Source organism: Typopeltis vanoorti, chromosome 16, assembly GCF_054136105.1.
Source record: "Typopeltis vanoorti isolate ZY-2024b chromosome 16, IOZ_Tvanoo_1.0, whole genome shotgun sequence".
NCBI lineage: Eukaryota > Metazoa > Arthropoda > Arachnida > Uropygi > Thelyphonidae > Typopeltis > Typopeltis vanoorti.
Window position 1 is genome coordinate 105,406,277 of NC_143564.1, and position 14,626 is coordinate 105,420,902.

The 14,626-nt window shown below is 34.2% G+C and overlaps 1 protein-coding gene across 1 annotated transcript in view; it reads left to right on the forward strand.

The window, feature by feature from the left end:
• Positions 1–14,626, forward strand: part of LOC150098243 (BOS complex subunit ncln) — a 351,007-nt gene that overhangs the window by 314,731 nt on the left and 21,650 nt on the right. Inside the window, exon 13 of the mRNA XM_090406188.1 lies at positions 1,327–1,405. Coding sequence (XP_090262314.1) covers positions 1,327–1,405 — 79 coding nt within the window. The remainder of the gene's footprint in view (positions 1–1,326; positions 1,406–14,626) is intronic.

The window sequence follows — 14,626 nt, forward strand, 5'->3', positions numbered from 1 at the left end:
GATCTTATATCATCTATAATAAGCCTGAGAAGTCTGTCCTAGCACAGCATAGAGCTGACTCTGACCAGAGAATCATCTTGTCTAAGACTCATCTACTATGACCATTTCAAATTTGAGCATTTCCTCAACAGTAGGGTACCGAAGTACTTCTACATCGCCAAAACTTGAACTGTAATGATTGTCTCTGTTTATTCAAGTAGGAAGAGTTTTATTAGTAGTAGTTTTTGTATTGCATTTCATAATCAACTATACTGTACTATATTACACTAATGCACAGTTTATATCTTTTGAAATGCATTTTTATTATTCATCCTTATTGAATTGTCTGTTCACTTATGATGATCTGTTATATTCAGATAAAATATGATTTAATAAAGTGTTGTTCTTGTGTCTGTGCTTCAGTGTTTGCTTTATCATAAAGAGAGAATGAACAATTATGCATATAAGCGTTCATTCTCTCTTTATGATGTTTCTCTACCTAGAGTATATAATTCACTACCGGTGACCCATCATGCATTTGTGTATAAGACAGTAGCAGCATGATGGGGAGCTAAGCTTCGCCTAAAGTGTAGTGTGTTTTCTTGCAGACGAAACATGATTTGCACTGCAATGCAAGTAAACATTAATTTCACAATGCACTAATCTAATTTCCCTTTTTGTCTTTGTTGACAAGCTAGAAAGTAATAGCCCAATCCAGAATCAAACATAGATCTCAATGAGATTGAATGGACCATAGTTAGTGGTATATATCTGGAAATTGCTAACATGTGAGAAGGAGCTTTTACAAATCTTGAAAGAGGAAAAGGAAAGAAAAACAGAGAATAATAACAGGAGATGACCTTTGAGCAGGGTTATTGTGGGCCATGAGCATCAGAAATGGACAAATAGCTTGTTTCCAATAACAAAATGTTTCTGGAGTTCCATAATAGTGTGGTGAGTCATTTTCATTGTATTCCTAGTGTATTTGTTCTGTTAGAGTGGAAGATTGATTATGTAATACACTACATTGCTATTCTGAACAAACATCTCTATCAGCTTAGGACACTTGTAAGATTGTATACAGAGTTGGATATCCTTTGAGGAATATCCCATTGAAGAGTAAACTTTACAGATATTATTATTATTGTACACCTCTGTGAAGTTAACAGACTCATCGTGCACTATTCTTAGCAAACTATTCTAGATTACTGTAAGGAATGTTACATTGCTATTCCCATTTTTATGTCTTATACTGTAGTGTAAATATTATATAGTTTTTTTCAGACTAAATTACAAACTGAGGAAGAAAACGTTCTCTTCTTTCTTTGTTCATTTTTCTCATTGCAGGGTAAAACCAGCTGTTTTTGACCTGTTCCTAGCTTTAGCAATAGCAGCATACCTTTCAGTTGTTTATCTTATCATCACAGTAAGTACCAGTCTGTGCAGTTTTCTTCACCAAGATTTCATTAACACTTCTTGGTTGAATAATATTTCAATCTAGAAAATACAGAAATTGCAAATAAAGAAATTTGATGTTTGTATTCTAATGTTCTATTTAAGTATACTTGTTTATAACATATTTATTTATTTAGCATATGATGATACAATAGCCATGAACTCCATACAGGCAGATATGGCACCATGTTATGAAACTGGTATAATGCTGTTGGTTGCAATGTAATTTTTTATGTGAATTTTCTGGCTGGGTTGTCTGTTTTGAGGGATGAAAAACCAGTTTCTTGGAGCAAAGAAACCTTTCCACCTCGATAAGAGATGTGCTCATTCACCTTTAAAGTCCTTATTATAGATTCTTTGTGTCATAAATTAGATTCATATCCAGGACTGTTCTATCCAAAGGGCAATGTCATTCACAGCTGAGCTATAGAGGCTCATAATCTACTTGAAAGTGTAATGCTATCTGTTGTTGCATTTAAGGGATGCTTTATGTATTTGGTCTTGCTTAAGCACACTTTGTTGGCCTTGTTTCATCACTCTGTTAAGTCTTGATTTCATCATTTAAGCTTAAGCAGACTTGATATAAAGATTGGTTTACAGATTAGTAACATAAAAAAATTGCTGCTGATTAACTATAACGTATCTTCAGACCTTTATTGGATCAAGAGGTCTAACAATGAGAAAAAAGAAAGAAAGAAAATTTGAGATATAGATAATTTGACAAAACAATAAGAGCTTTACTTATGCAAATGTTAGTCTCATACATAGTTATGCCAAGAAATTTTGTAATGTTGTTATCTTGTTCTTGCCTTAGGTTTATCATGCCCATTTCATATGAAAAGCAAGATTCTACATTTTTACGTTGTTTAATATTTTACACTTTTAACATGATATACTGCACAGCATTATTAAGTATGGTTTATTTTTTTATTTATGTAATACAATTGGTGTTTGAAAACAAGTATTTCATTCTTCCCCTACTTTCCCATTTTACAAGATGACAGGTTTATCTCAGCATGCTCTGAGACACACCACTTAGAGTGATTTGTAACTGTATCTCACTGTTTTGTTTACTAACTTTGCTATCCTTTATAAAAGTCCACGATAAAGCAGCATTAAGGCAGTTATAATTGGAACTTTTCTACCATACTAGTTTAACCTGTTTATGCCAGGTGATGATGTGGATAGTTTGCTAAAGTGACTTTCTTTTAGTATAACAGTTTACCTGCAGAGCATTAGTTGTAACATTTCATCAGTGCTTATTATACAAGAGTAGACTATATAATAGTATAGCAATTATTTTGTTGTCACTTACTTCCTGTGAACAATTATTTTGAAATTAATCTGTTATTTATCAGTCTGATCAGCTCTTACTTTTCTGTCTTTGAAAGCATTCCTAATTGCATTAGTTCAATTATATTTTAGTCTTCTTTTAGGTCTTTATTTCAAGCACCTATTTTGCTCTTTCATCTCCCATTCTCTATAAGTAACCTTGCTACCTTAACCAGATTAACTTATATTCCTTCCATTGATTTGCCAGGATATCTCCTTTTGCCAGGTGGCAGGCAGAAGACCCAGAGGAAGACTAAACTCTCATTGAATTGATAGAATAAGTGCCTTAGAAGATCAAATATTAGCCGCATTGTCTCTGACCAGAGAGAGAGAGAGAGAGAGAGACAACGATCGTGAGGTCTTGGAATTTTTCAGTTAATGAGTACATGTAGAACTAAAGGGCAGGTGATTATGACAAGTTGAATTGACAGCTGTAGGCATTGCCATGGTATAAAGAATCTTGGGGGGGGGGGGATGTCAGTAGTGCATGAGACATAGAGTAAAAACTGGATTGTATACTGCTTCTTTCAATCCAGTTTTTACTCTATGCCCCCCATGCACTACTGACATCCTTCCCCTGAAGATTCCTTATACCATGGCAATGCCTACAGTTATTTACCTTCTTAACTTTGTTAAGAAGGTAAATCATGTAGGTGTTAAATGAATGAGTAGTATCATTAAGTGGGGAGTTGAAAAAAAAAAAAAAAAAAAACATATATTTGTATGTGTGTGTGTTTATTTTATCTTCTTTTTTTAATCTCTGTAAATTGGTTTTTTATACTCTGAGTGTTTATTAATTACACAAGGATTCAATTCTGATTGTGCCAAGACTTTTTAACTATTTATTTTAGAATCTGGAAAATCACTGACTCAAGACCAAATAAAAAAATATATACATTTAATGAAACTAAAAACTATGTATATTGTAAATAAAATAAAAGTAATAACTACAAACCTATTTGGATTCAAGGCCTTCTAAAATAAAAATATACTAAAGAGATCTCCTTTATCTTAAAGAATAAATTCATTCTCTCTCTCTCTCACACACTCCGATTCATTCTATTAATAGTTTGTTTCACATAAATTAGTGTATCAGTCTGAACATTTTGTTTTCCACAATGAATTCCTACAAACAATAAATGTTCATTAGAGTCGGTTCTTTATTAGGCCTCTATTTCAAAATATAAAACTCCTTATTAACTTCCTTGGACTTGCAGTGTTTCCTTATTCAGCATAAATTGTTGCATTCATCCTCACTGTTTCACTGGAGCATAACTATTCTTACCTCAAGCAGTTTTATTATAAGATGCACAAATCATAAATTCATTACCAGAAAAAAACAGTTTCCTTTACTACATTAAAAACACTGTATCAAAGTAGAATTCTTCATTATAACCACTTTACAGTTTCATATGCCTCTAATTACATCACTTGTTCCGATAAATCAGTATCACTGTCATCTTTGAGACAGATGAAACTCTTCATGTAGTGTTTCTTCGAACGTTGAAATAAACATCTACTTAATCTCGTTTTATTTGCTATTCACTTGTTGACATCTCACCAATCTGGTCAAAGGATTCACCTTATTACAATTCCCTTTTCGGAATCTACTTTAATATATATATTCTGACTGTCACGTTTACTTAAAAACCTCTTAAAACAAAATTCTCTGATCTGCATTATTAAGATTCCATTCTCTCTCTCTACTTGTTTTCCTCCTTGGAACTGAAGATATCCTTGATGTATGGAGTAATTATTTCAAAAAAACTGCTCAGTGAAACAAGCATTGACAGCACATTGGTAAAAAAACACTGAAAAAGGCATGCAATCAGGAATACACATCCATACTTAAGTAGAAAAAGCCATCAAAGGCTTGAAATGTGGAAAGGCAGCAGGAGTAGATTATATTCGACCAGAAATGTTCAACTATGGAGGTATAAAAGTCTTACAGTGGCTGCACTGCATAGTTCAGAAGGCCTGGACAAAGGGACGAATTCTAGATGATTCAAGTAGCACTCTCATAGTACCCATATATAAAAAGGGAAATAAAACAGAATGTTAGAATTATAGAGGTATTTCCCTACTGGGTGTTCCTGATAAGATTTATGCAAGTATACTTGAGAAATGGTTGAGAAGGATTGTAGAAGAGAAGCTTGGTGTAGAACAAGCTGGATTCAGGCCAAATAGACGCTGTCAGAATCAGATTTTCAACTTACGAAATAGTTGAGAAATCACGGAAATAGAACAAAGATCTGTATTTAATTTTTGTAGCTCTGGAAAAGGCACATGACAAGGTTCCAAGAGAGAAGCTATTCAAAACGCTACAGTTGTATTGTGTCATGGGACATTTTATCAAGCAATACTTAGTCTTTATTTGAGTTGTAAGTTAGCAGTTAGAATTGAAGGAAGTACAGGAACATGGTTTAATGTTAAATGTGGTGTCAGAAACCCTCTGTTATTCATTATCTATATAGCTCACATTATGAAGGAATGTGGTATTAAACCTGATATCAAAATTGGAGATCTCAGCTCTTTGCTTTATGCGGATGATGTTATACTTCTAAATAAATCTGCTAGGGGTGCTTAAGGGTCAAAGCTGTATAACTAAGAGGAGACCTCCACATAGCCTTTAAAGGAATGCGGAGAACTGACCAGGGCTTCTGACCTAATGTCCAATCCTCATCTTCTCGTGGTGCACCCTGTTGGGTATCTACTTTGATACTGAACGAACACGGATGGGCTGGCAATTTGGGATTTAGCCGACCAAATTGTATTCTTATTGGTTAATCCAAAATAAAAAATGATGGTACAACATGACAAAATTTCATGCCGGCTGGGGCGTCGCCCGGTTAAACAAGGCCCCTGTTGTTTTCGCCAGGGAACCAGGGCGAACAGTGAAAAGACAGCCACTGGAACAAATCTGAAAACAAACCCCAACCCAACATCACCAGAGTTAAAGATCGGTACTATCAATGTAAGAAGCCTGAATGGCAAAGAAATGGAGCTAGCTGAGGAATTAGATAAGTACCAGATCGACATAATAGGGGTGACTGAAACAAAAAAGACCAAAACTGGCGAGATCTTTCTGAGCAATAAATACAAAATGTTATATTCAGGCAATGACAATCAAGGAAAAGAAGGAGTAGCCATAGTATTCAACACAAAATACGAGGCTAATCTTCTTGAATGGCAGTCAGTCTCAAGTAGAGTAATGTGGGCAAATATGAGAATGGGGAACTGGACAATGAGACTTATTTGTGCCTATGGTCCCACAGAAGGTTCTACTAAGGTAGAAGTGGAGGAATTTTTTGAGGCTTTAGAAAAAGCAACTGACACAATGAAAAAGGAAAAGTTGGTCCTTGTTGGGGATCTAAATAGTAGAGTAGGAAATGATTGTGAGACATACAAAAATATTTTGGGAAAATTTGGAGAAAAGAGCAAAGCTAATAATAATGGCAAATATCTGTTGGATTTCTGCTCAGGACATGGACTGGTTATTATTAACACCATGTTCCAACATAAAAATGTGCACAAATTCACATGGAGAGAAGAGGCTAGGAATAAGAAAAGTCTCATTGACTATGTTATTGTTGATAGTGATGTTTTCTCCCTGGTGCAGGACACCAGAGTGTACAGAGGATTTGAAATTGGAAGTGATCACTATTTAGTCTTGAGCAGGATAAAATTGAATTTCATATTGAAAAGAATAACATGTAAGAAAGTTTTAAAGCGAATAAAAGTTGAGCAGCTCTCAGATGTGAACTGTAGAATAAAATACAGAAATATTATTGAAAAGAAAATGAAAGAGTTTGAGAACAGGAATCAAACCTTGGAGATTCAGTGGCAAACTCTGAAGGAAACATTGATTGATTCTGCCAGAGAGGCATGTGGTGAGGTTGTCTGCAAGGATAGAAAAATCAGAACTCTATGGTGGACACAGGAAGTTAAAGAGGCAGTGAAGGAAAAGAAGAAAGCATATCAAAAGTTCCTGACAAATAAGTCAGCTTTTACTCTTACAGAATACAGAGACAAATGTAAGAAAGCTAAACACTGTGTAAAACTAGCTAAACAAAAGTCAAGTCATGGGAGGACTTTGGCAAGAATATATAAAATGAATATCAAGAAGGTGGCAAAATATTCTGGAGGTTGTTGAAGAAACTTAGGAATGGAGGAAAGAGTGCTGTAAAAGGAATTAGAGATGATAAAGGTGAAATGAAAACAGGAGAAAAAGATATCCTTGAAGTATGGAGTAATTACTTTGAAAAACTGCTAAATGAAACAAGCAGTGATGACAGCACAGTGATAAAAAATACTGACCAGGCATGCAGTCAGGAATACATATCCACACTTGAAGTAGAAAAAGCCATCAAAGGCTTGAAATATGGAAAGGCAGCAGGAGTAGATGATATTCGACCAGAAATGCTGAAGTATGGTGGTATAAGAGTCTTACAGTGGCTGCACTGTATAGTCCAGAAAGCCTGGACAGAGGGACGAATTCCCGATGATTGGAGTAGAGCTCTCATAGTACCCATATATAAAAAGGGAAATAAAACTGAATGTGAGAATTACAGAGGTATTTCCCTACTGAGTGTTCCTGGCAAGATCTATGCAAGTATACTTGAGAAACGGTTGAGAAGAATTGTGGAAGAAAAGCTTGGTGAAGAACAAACTGGATTCAGGCCAAATAGAGGCTGTCAGGATCAGATCTTCACTTTACGACAAATAGTCAAGAAAGCATGGGAATATAACAAAGATCTGTATTTAAGTTTTGTCGATTTGGAAAAGGCATATGACAAGGTGCCAAGAGAGACGCTATTCGATACGCTGCAGTTATATGGTGTCGATGGGGCATTATATCAAGCAATACTTAGTCTTTATTTGAGTTGTGAGTCAGCAGTTAGAATTGAAGGAAGTACAGGAAGATGGTTTAATGTTAAATCTAGTGTGAGACAAGGATGTACATTATCCCCTCTGTTATTCATTATCTGTATGGATCACAGTATGAAGGAATGTGGTATTAAACCTGATATCAAAATTGGAGATGTTAATGTCAGCTCTTTGCTTTATGCGGATGATGTTATACTTCTAAATAAATCCGCTACAAGTCTGCAAGATTCTCTCACTAAATTGAATAGCTGTTGTAATAGATATGGTATGAAGGTCAGCAATAAAAAGACAAAGACAATGAAAATAGGCAGAATCATTGAAAATGCCAACTGTGTTGTGAATGGAGTACCTCTGGAACAAGTAAAACATTTCAGCTACTTAGGCACAATTTTTACTGAAGATGGTAAACTAAATATAGAAATAGACAACAGAATCAGCAAAGCTGGTATCATGGGAAGTCAATTGAATAAATTCATATGGAATAAGAAAGAAATTAGTCGGAACACTAAATTAGCTGTATACAAGACTGTGTTCAAACCAATTTTAACTTATGGATCTGAGAGCTGGGTCAGAAGTAAAACACTTGACCAAAGACTAGAGACCGCAGATATGAGAGTCCGGAGAAAGATTAGAGGCGTGAACAGATGGCATCAATGCAATATCATATTAAAAATGAGGATATTAGGAAAGAACTTGACATTGTCAGCCTCCAGGAATGCGTTAGCAGAGCTAATCTCAGATGGTATGGTCACTTAAATAAAATGGAAGAGGAAAGATTAGCAAAACAAGTGTTCTCTGCCAGGTTGGCAGGAAAACGACCCAGAGGAAGACCAAGATATAGGTGGATTGATACGGTACAGAGTGCCTTAGACAATAGAAATATAAGATCTGATAATGTTGGAGTCTTGACAAGTAACAGACTGATTTGGAGGAAAATTGTAGATAGGAAGTTAGTAATGATGTAATTTTTTCATGTAGTACTGTCATATCCTGTACACCCCTTGAGGGTACATGGCAGGAATTTGATGATGATGATGATGATGATAAATCTGCTACAAGTCTGCAAGATTGCCTGACTAAATTGAATGACTGTTGTAATAGATATGGTATTAAAGGTCAGCAATAACAAGACAGATAGTGAAAGATTCAGGAAAAGACTGTTACAATATAAAATTATCTGTAAACAACTGAGGCAAAATATCAAAGACGACTATAACATATATAGAACAACAAAATTGGCAGAAGCAGCTAGGCTCCGCCGTAGCCTAAAAAAAAAGTAGAAAAAGAAATAAATCTAAACCAACCGCTACCATTAGCCTTCATAGACAATCAAAGAAACAGACACACAGAGTGAAATGGAAAAAATAGTAAAATCGTTTGATGAGAACCTTTACTTATCTAAACAAGTAATCTCAGCTCCAGTACCAGACAAAAATTTGGAAATACCATCCGTCCTACCTGAAGAAGTAAATATGGCTATCCAGCATATGAAAAATGACCAATCACCAAGAATTGACGGTAAAAAATCTGATGCACTAAAAATGGCTGGACAAGTATTCTTTAAAGCTCTAGCAGAAAGATTTACCAATATATACAATTAAGGAAGATTTACCAATATATACAATTAAGGAAAGTACCTACTGAATGGAAAACATCAAAGACCACAATTCTGCATAAAAAAGGTAATAAAGAAGACATCAGTAACTACAGACCCATCTAACTATTAGCACACAAAATATTCGCCAGAGTCATCCTAAACAGAATACAAACCTCCATCAATGAAAATAGCTGCAAAGAACAGGCCGGTCTCAAAAAAGGCTTTTCGACAGTAGATCACATTCAAACTATTACTCAGCTGCCAGAAACAAAGAATACCAGATTCCACTTTGTCCTCCTTTTATAGATTTTAACAAGGCATTTGACACTGAACATAATGCAGTATTCCAAGCTTTAATAGAACAAGGTGTAGAAAAAGCATACATCCAACTCATAAAAGATATTTACAAAGAAGGCACAACAAATATCACCCTTTTCAATCACCCGATTAAAATTAACTTACATTTTTTTTGTAAATTATGGAGACAACTACCGTGTTTGAGTAAAACTTTAGTTTAATATAACAAAGGTTGGTCGATTGGTAGAGCCTCTGCTACTAATGGCTCAGTTAAGTAAGTTTGAGCGCGGTTAGTAGTCAGAAGGGGACCAATCGTTCAATGCTGTTGGCACACTCTCCCTCGATGAGTCTTTGGACTCCCTGGAGGTGTATAATAATAATAATAATAATAATAATAAATTCTACATTCGACCTTTATATCAAGGTCATCTTCTGGAGCAGGGTTTCTCAAACTGTGTTCCGTGGAACACTAGTGTTCCGCGGAAGGTGAATAGGTGTTCCGCAAGAAGTTCTGAAATTTGTCATTTTAGTTTTCTAAGCATTTTTCATGAATAAATATTTTATAGTAAAAAATATTCTGAGGAGAATAATATTCGTGAATATGTCGAAAAGCTCAGACCCAGAACACCTAATAACGTTAATCTGTGTATCGTTAATTTTCACACATCGAAACCTTTCAGCATTTGGGAGAGGGAATGCTGCTATTTATGACGGGTCATAAAAATTGCCTGCAAGCCCATTACAACAATTGGTGTCATGTCTTCTGTTCTCAAAACTGAAGGAAATGACATCTGTGTAGCAAATATCAGTGACCAAGCAGCATATTTTTAAACATAAAAGTATTCATGAATTATCGTTAATTTTCACACATTGAAATCTTCAACAATTGGGAAAGAGAATACCGCCGTTTATGATCGATCATAAAAATTGCCTGCAAGCCAATTACAACAATGGGCGGCATGTTCTCAAAACTGAACGAAATAACATCTGCGTTGCAAATATCAGTGACCAATCAGCAAGGAAGTATGAAGAAAATTTTTCCACTGAAATTGAAGATCGAGGTAGTCTGTATCCGGTTCTCAAATCTATTACTACTGAATGCTTTCTTTGCAAGTTCGTATTGCAGTGTGTAAGTGCTTGTTCTGAAACTGGAGTGCCGTGATTTTTTTTAAAAGTAATAGGAATATAGAGTTAAAATCTGATATGAATAAGAGACAAGGCACTTTGTTTAATGTTGGTATTAAGAAATCTCTTATTGAAGGTGTTTGTGACAGAACAGATAGGTGAGTCAGCCACCTGAAGCCTACAACGCTCCAGGATGTGCAAAAGGAGGGGAAAACTACCAGCACACAGGAGAAAAAGTCTGCATTCACTTGTAAGCACTTATAATAATATTATAAATATATTTCGTGATCAGAATGGGATATGTAAATGAAAATCAGCACAAATTAATTTAATGATGTTTGCCTGAATAAACTACGACATGCTACAACATTCATTAGCCCAGTGATTGATAACTAATTTAAATGTAATTTATATTTGTCAACATGCCACACCGTATACATAAGTGTACTAATACTTTTATGATTATGCCATAATTAATTATTAATACTTATGTTAATGTATGAACTTTAAAAAAAATTTGGAAAGGTATTTACGAGTAAATTTGTTGGGACCGGGCCCTCGGGGGAAAAAAAAAAATCAGCCTTTTTATTCTCGTATATAGGGAGTAGGCGAGGCGACTTTTAAAAAAAAAATAATTCTTCTTACTCTTTTAATTAATTTTATAATTAATATCTGATTTATTTCGAACTGTTTAATTTTTGTTATTGAACATTTTATCAAATCATTCTTATTACAATTGCTTTTACATTATTTGATACGGTTTAGTATACTTTTCTTACAAGTATTGTTACAATTCATATTTACTTTTGTGTGTTGCAGTCTTTTTTTACTATTTTGCATTATTCATTTACTTTTATATTATTCGACATTTGTTATTTATAATCTTATTGTTTTTCATACTAAAGTTACCTTTACAACACAATTCTATTTTTTATAGCTCTGACAAATATTGGAATTTGAATATTATTGAAAAAAATACCCATGGAATCTTGTTTAAAGACAGGAACTTTAACACAAGGAGGAGGAAGTACTTCTGCTGACACATCTACTCGTATGATTAGAGAAGATATGGAATTGCAAACTGTGGTTTCTTCAAAAGCTAATATTAAACAGACCAAAAATGAAGTACCATGAAAGTTATTTAAATTATGGGTTTACATGTATTGGCAATACACATACTCCTGATATTTTATGTAATAAAATACTAGTAAACAGTTTTTGGCTCCAGCTAAATTTTGTAGGCACTTCGAAACGAAACACACTGATTACAAAGGAAAAGATATACTTTTTTTTTAAGAGACGACGTGACTCGCTAGAAAAATCTAAACTTCAAATGGCTACAATTGCTTCAACTGAAAATGCAACAGAGGCGTCTTTTCGCGTGAGTTACCGCATTGCACTTCATGGTGAAGCTCATTAAGCCTTGTGTGAAAGACATTGTATCATGCATGTTAAACGAAAAGGTTGCTAAAAAAAATAGATGCAGTACAATTATCAAATGACACTGTTTCACACCGCATCAAATATCTTTCTGCTGACATAGAAAAAGAGCTAATTCATCGACATACTGCAGTGAATATTCATTGCAAATGGATGAATCTACAGATGTCGCAGAACTTGCTGTATTACTAGTGTTTGTTCGTTACATATTTGATAAAAGTATTGAAGAAGATTTACTCATGTGCGAATATACAAGAGAAAACCACCGGAGAAGATATATTCAACTGTATTAATAATTATATTACAAAACAGGGAATCGGTTGGGAGAAGTGTATTGATATTTGTACAGATAGTGCTCAAGCAATGGAAGGAAAGATGAAGGGAGTTGTAACACGTATCCTGCAAATAGCTACAAGAGCCACCAAAAGTCGTGTTTTGCATAGACAAGCACTAGTATCAAAAAGAATTCGTACATATTTAAAAACCATTTTGGATGAAGCCGAAAAAATGATCAACTATATAAAATCTCGACTACTTCAATCCAGATTATTTAAAATTTTGTGCGAAGAAATGGGTAGTGCACTTTTATTACATGTAGTACATTTTCATGTAGTACCGTCATATCCTGTACACCCCTTGAGGGTACATGGCAGGAATTTGATGATGATGATGATGATGATGATGACTTTTATTACATACTGAAGTGAGATGGCTATCCAGAGGAAAAGCATTATTGAGGCCTTTTGAACTTCGTAGTGAGTTAATGGTCTTCTTGATGTCACATAATTTAGGACAGAATTTTATTGAATTATTAAGAAATTCTTCATGGTTGATGAGTCTTGCGTATCTGGCAGATATTTGTACAAAGTGCAATGAAATTAACTTATCATTACAAGGAAAGAATATTACAATTTTTAATACAAGAGACAAAATTGCATCTTTTGATAGGAAGTTGCAATTCTGGATTTCTACAGTTGAAGAGAATAATTTTGATTGTTTTCCCACCTTGCATGAATTTTTGACTGAAATAAATCCTGAAGTAAATGAAGAAGTATCTACCGTAATTTTAGAACACTTGCATGACTTGCAATCAACCCTTTTGCAATATTTTCCAAAATCCAGTGAGGACAATTCCTGGGTTCTGAATCCATTTACAGTGACAGCTAAGCCAGCAGGCTTTAGCACTAGTGACTCTGATTTAAAACAAAAATACAAGGAACTGCAAATAAATGATTTCTGGACAAGTGTGTCAAAACTAGCTATTTGTTTTACTTCCTTTTACAACAACATATTTATGCGAGGCAGGATTTTCATATTATGCTGCAACCAAATCAAAGTCCAGGAACAGATTCGACACTACACCAAATATGAGAATTTAACTTTCTAATATTGTGCCTGATATCAAAAGAATTGGTAATTGAAAGACCCAAAAACATCGGAGTCATTAAGAACTTAATTTGCAATATACGTTTTACTATTTTAATGTGTTTTGTTTTTACTAATTAACATTTGTCAATAAATGATTGGTTTTTCTTAACGCTTAGATTTACTCATTTATTTTATTTATATTTACCTAACCTACAAAACCAGCAAACAGGAGAAAAAGTCTGCATTCATTCATAAGTACTTATAATAATATTATAAATTTTTGATGATCAGAATGGGATATGTCAATGAAAATCAGCACAAATTAATTTAACGATGGTTTAATCGATGTTTAATTAATTAATAATTAATCACCAAGCATTAATAATTAATTATCAATCATTGATAAGTATCAATTATTAATTAACAATAAAATAAGCTAAATACCAATTAATTAATACATTACAAAATAACCACGGTGTTCCGTGAACATTTCAGGATTTGTGAAGTGTTCCGTCGTAGAAAAAGTTTGAGAAACCCTGTAGTGGAGCATATGCACTATATGCAGAGAACAAGCTACACTACAATCTATCTGTAGTGTAGCTTGTTCTCTGTATATAGTGCATATGCTCCAGAAGATGACCTTGATATAAACGTCGAACGTAGAGTTTAGTTATATTAAACTAAAGTTTTACTCAAACACGGTAGTTGTGTCCATAATTTTCAAAAAAATGTACTGGAATCACCGTGCAAGTCTAAAAGAAAGGATAAAATTAACTTAAGTAGAGGAGTACGTCAGGGCGATGTCTTATCACCTAATTTCTTCACATCTACCCTGGACAGCATCATTCGAAAAACTGACATGAAAGGTGGAATAAACATTGATGGTGAAATGTTAAATATCCTTTTATTTGCCGATGATGTGGTATTAATATCTCACTCACCCAAATTCTTAGAATCAACGCTCAATAACATAAACCAAAACTGCCAAAAAAATGGGATTGGAAATACATCCGGACAAAAACAAGATGGATGAAAAACAAATACAGTAAAACCCCGAAGTTACGCGGTAGGTGGGACCAACAAAAAGCGTGTAAATCGAATTCACGTAACTCGGGGTATAATTTTGCATGTAATTTATATATACAA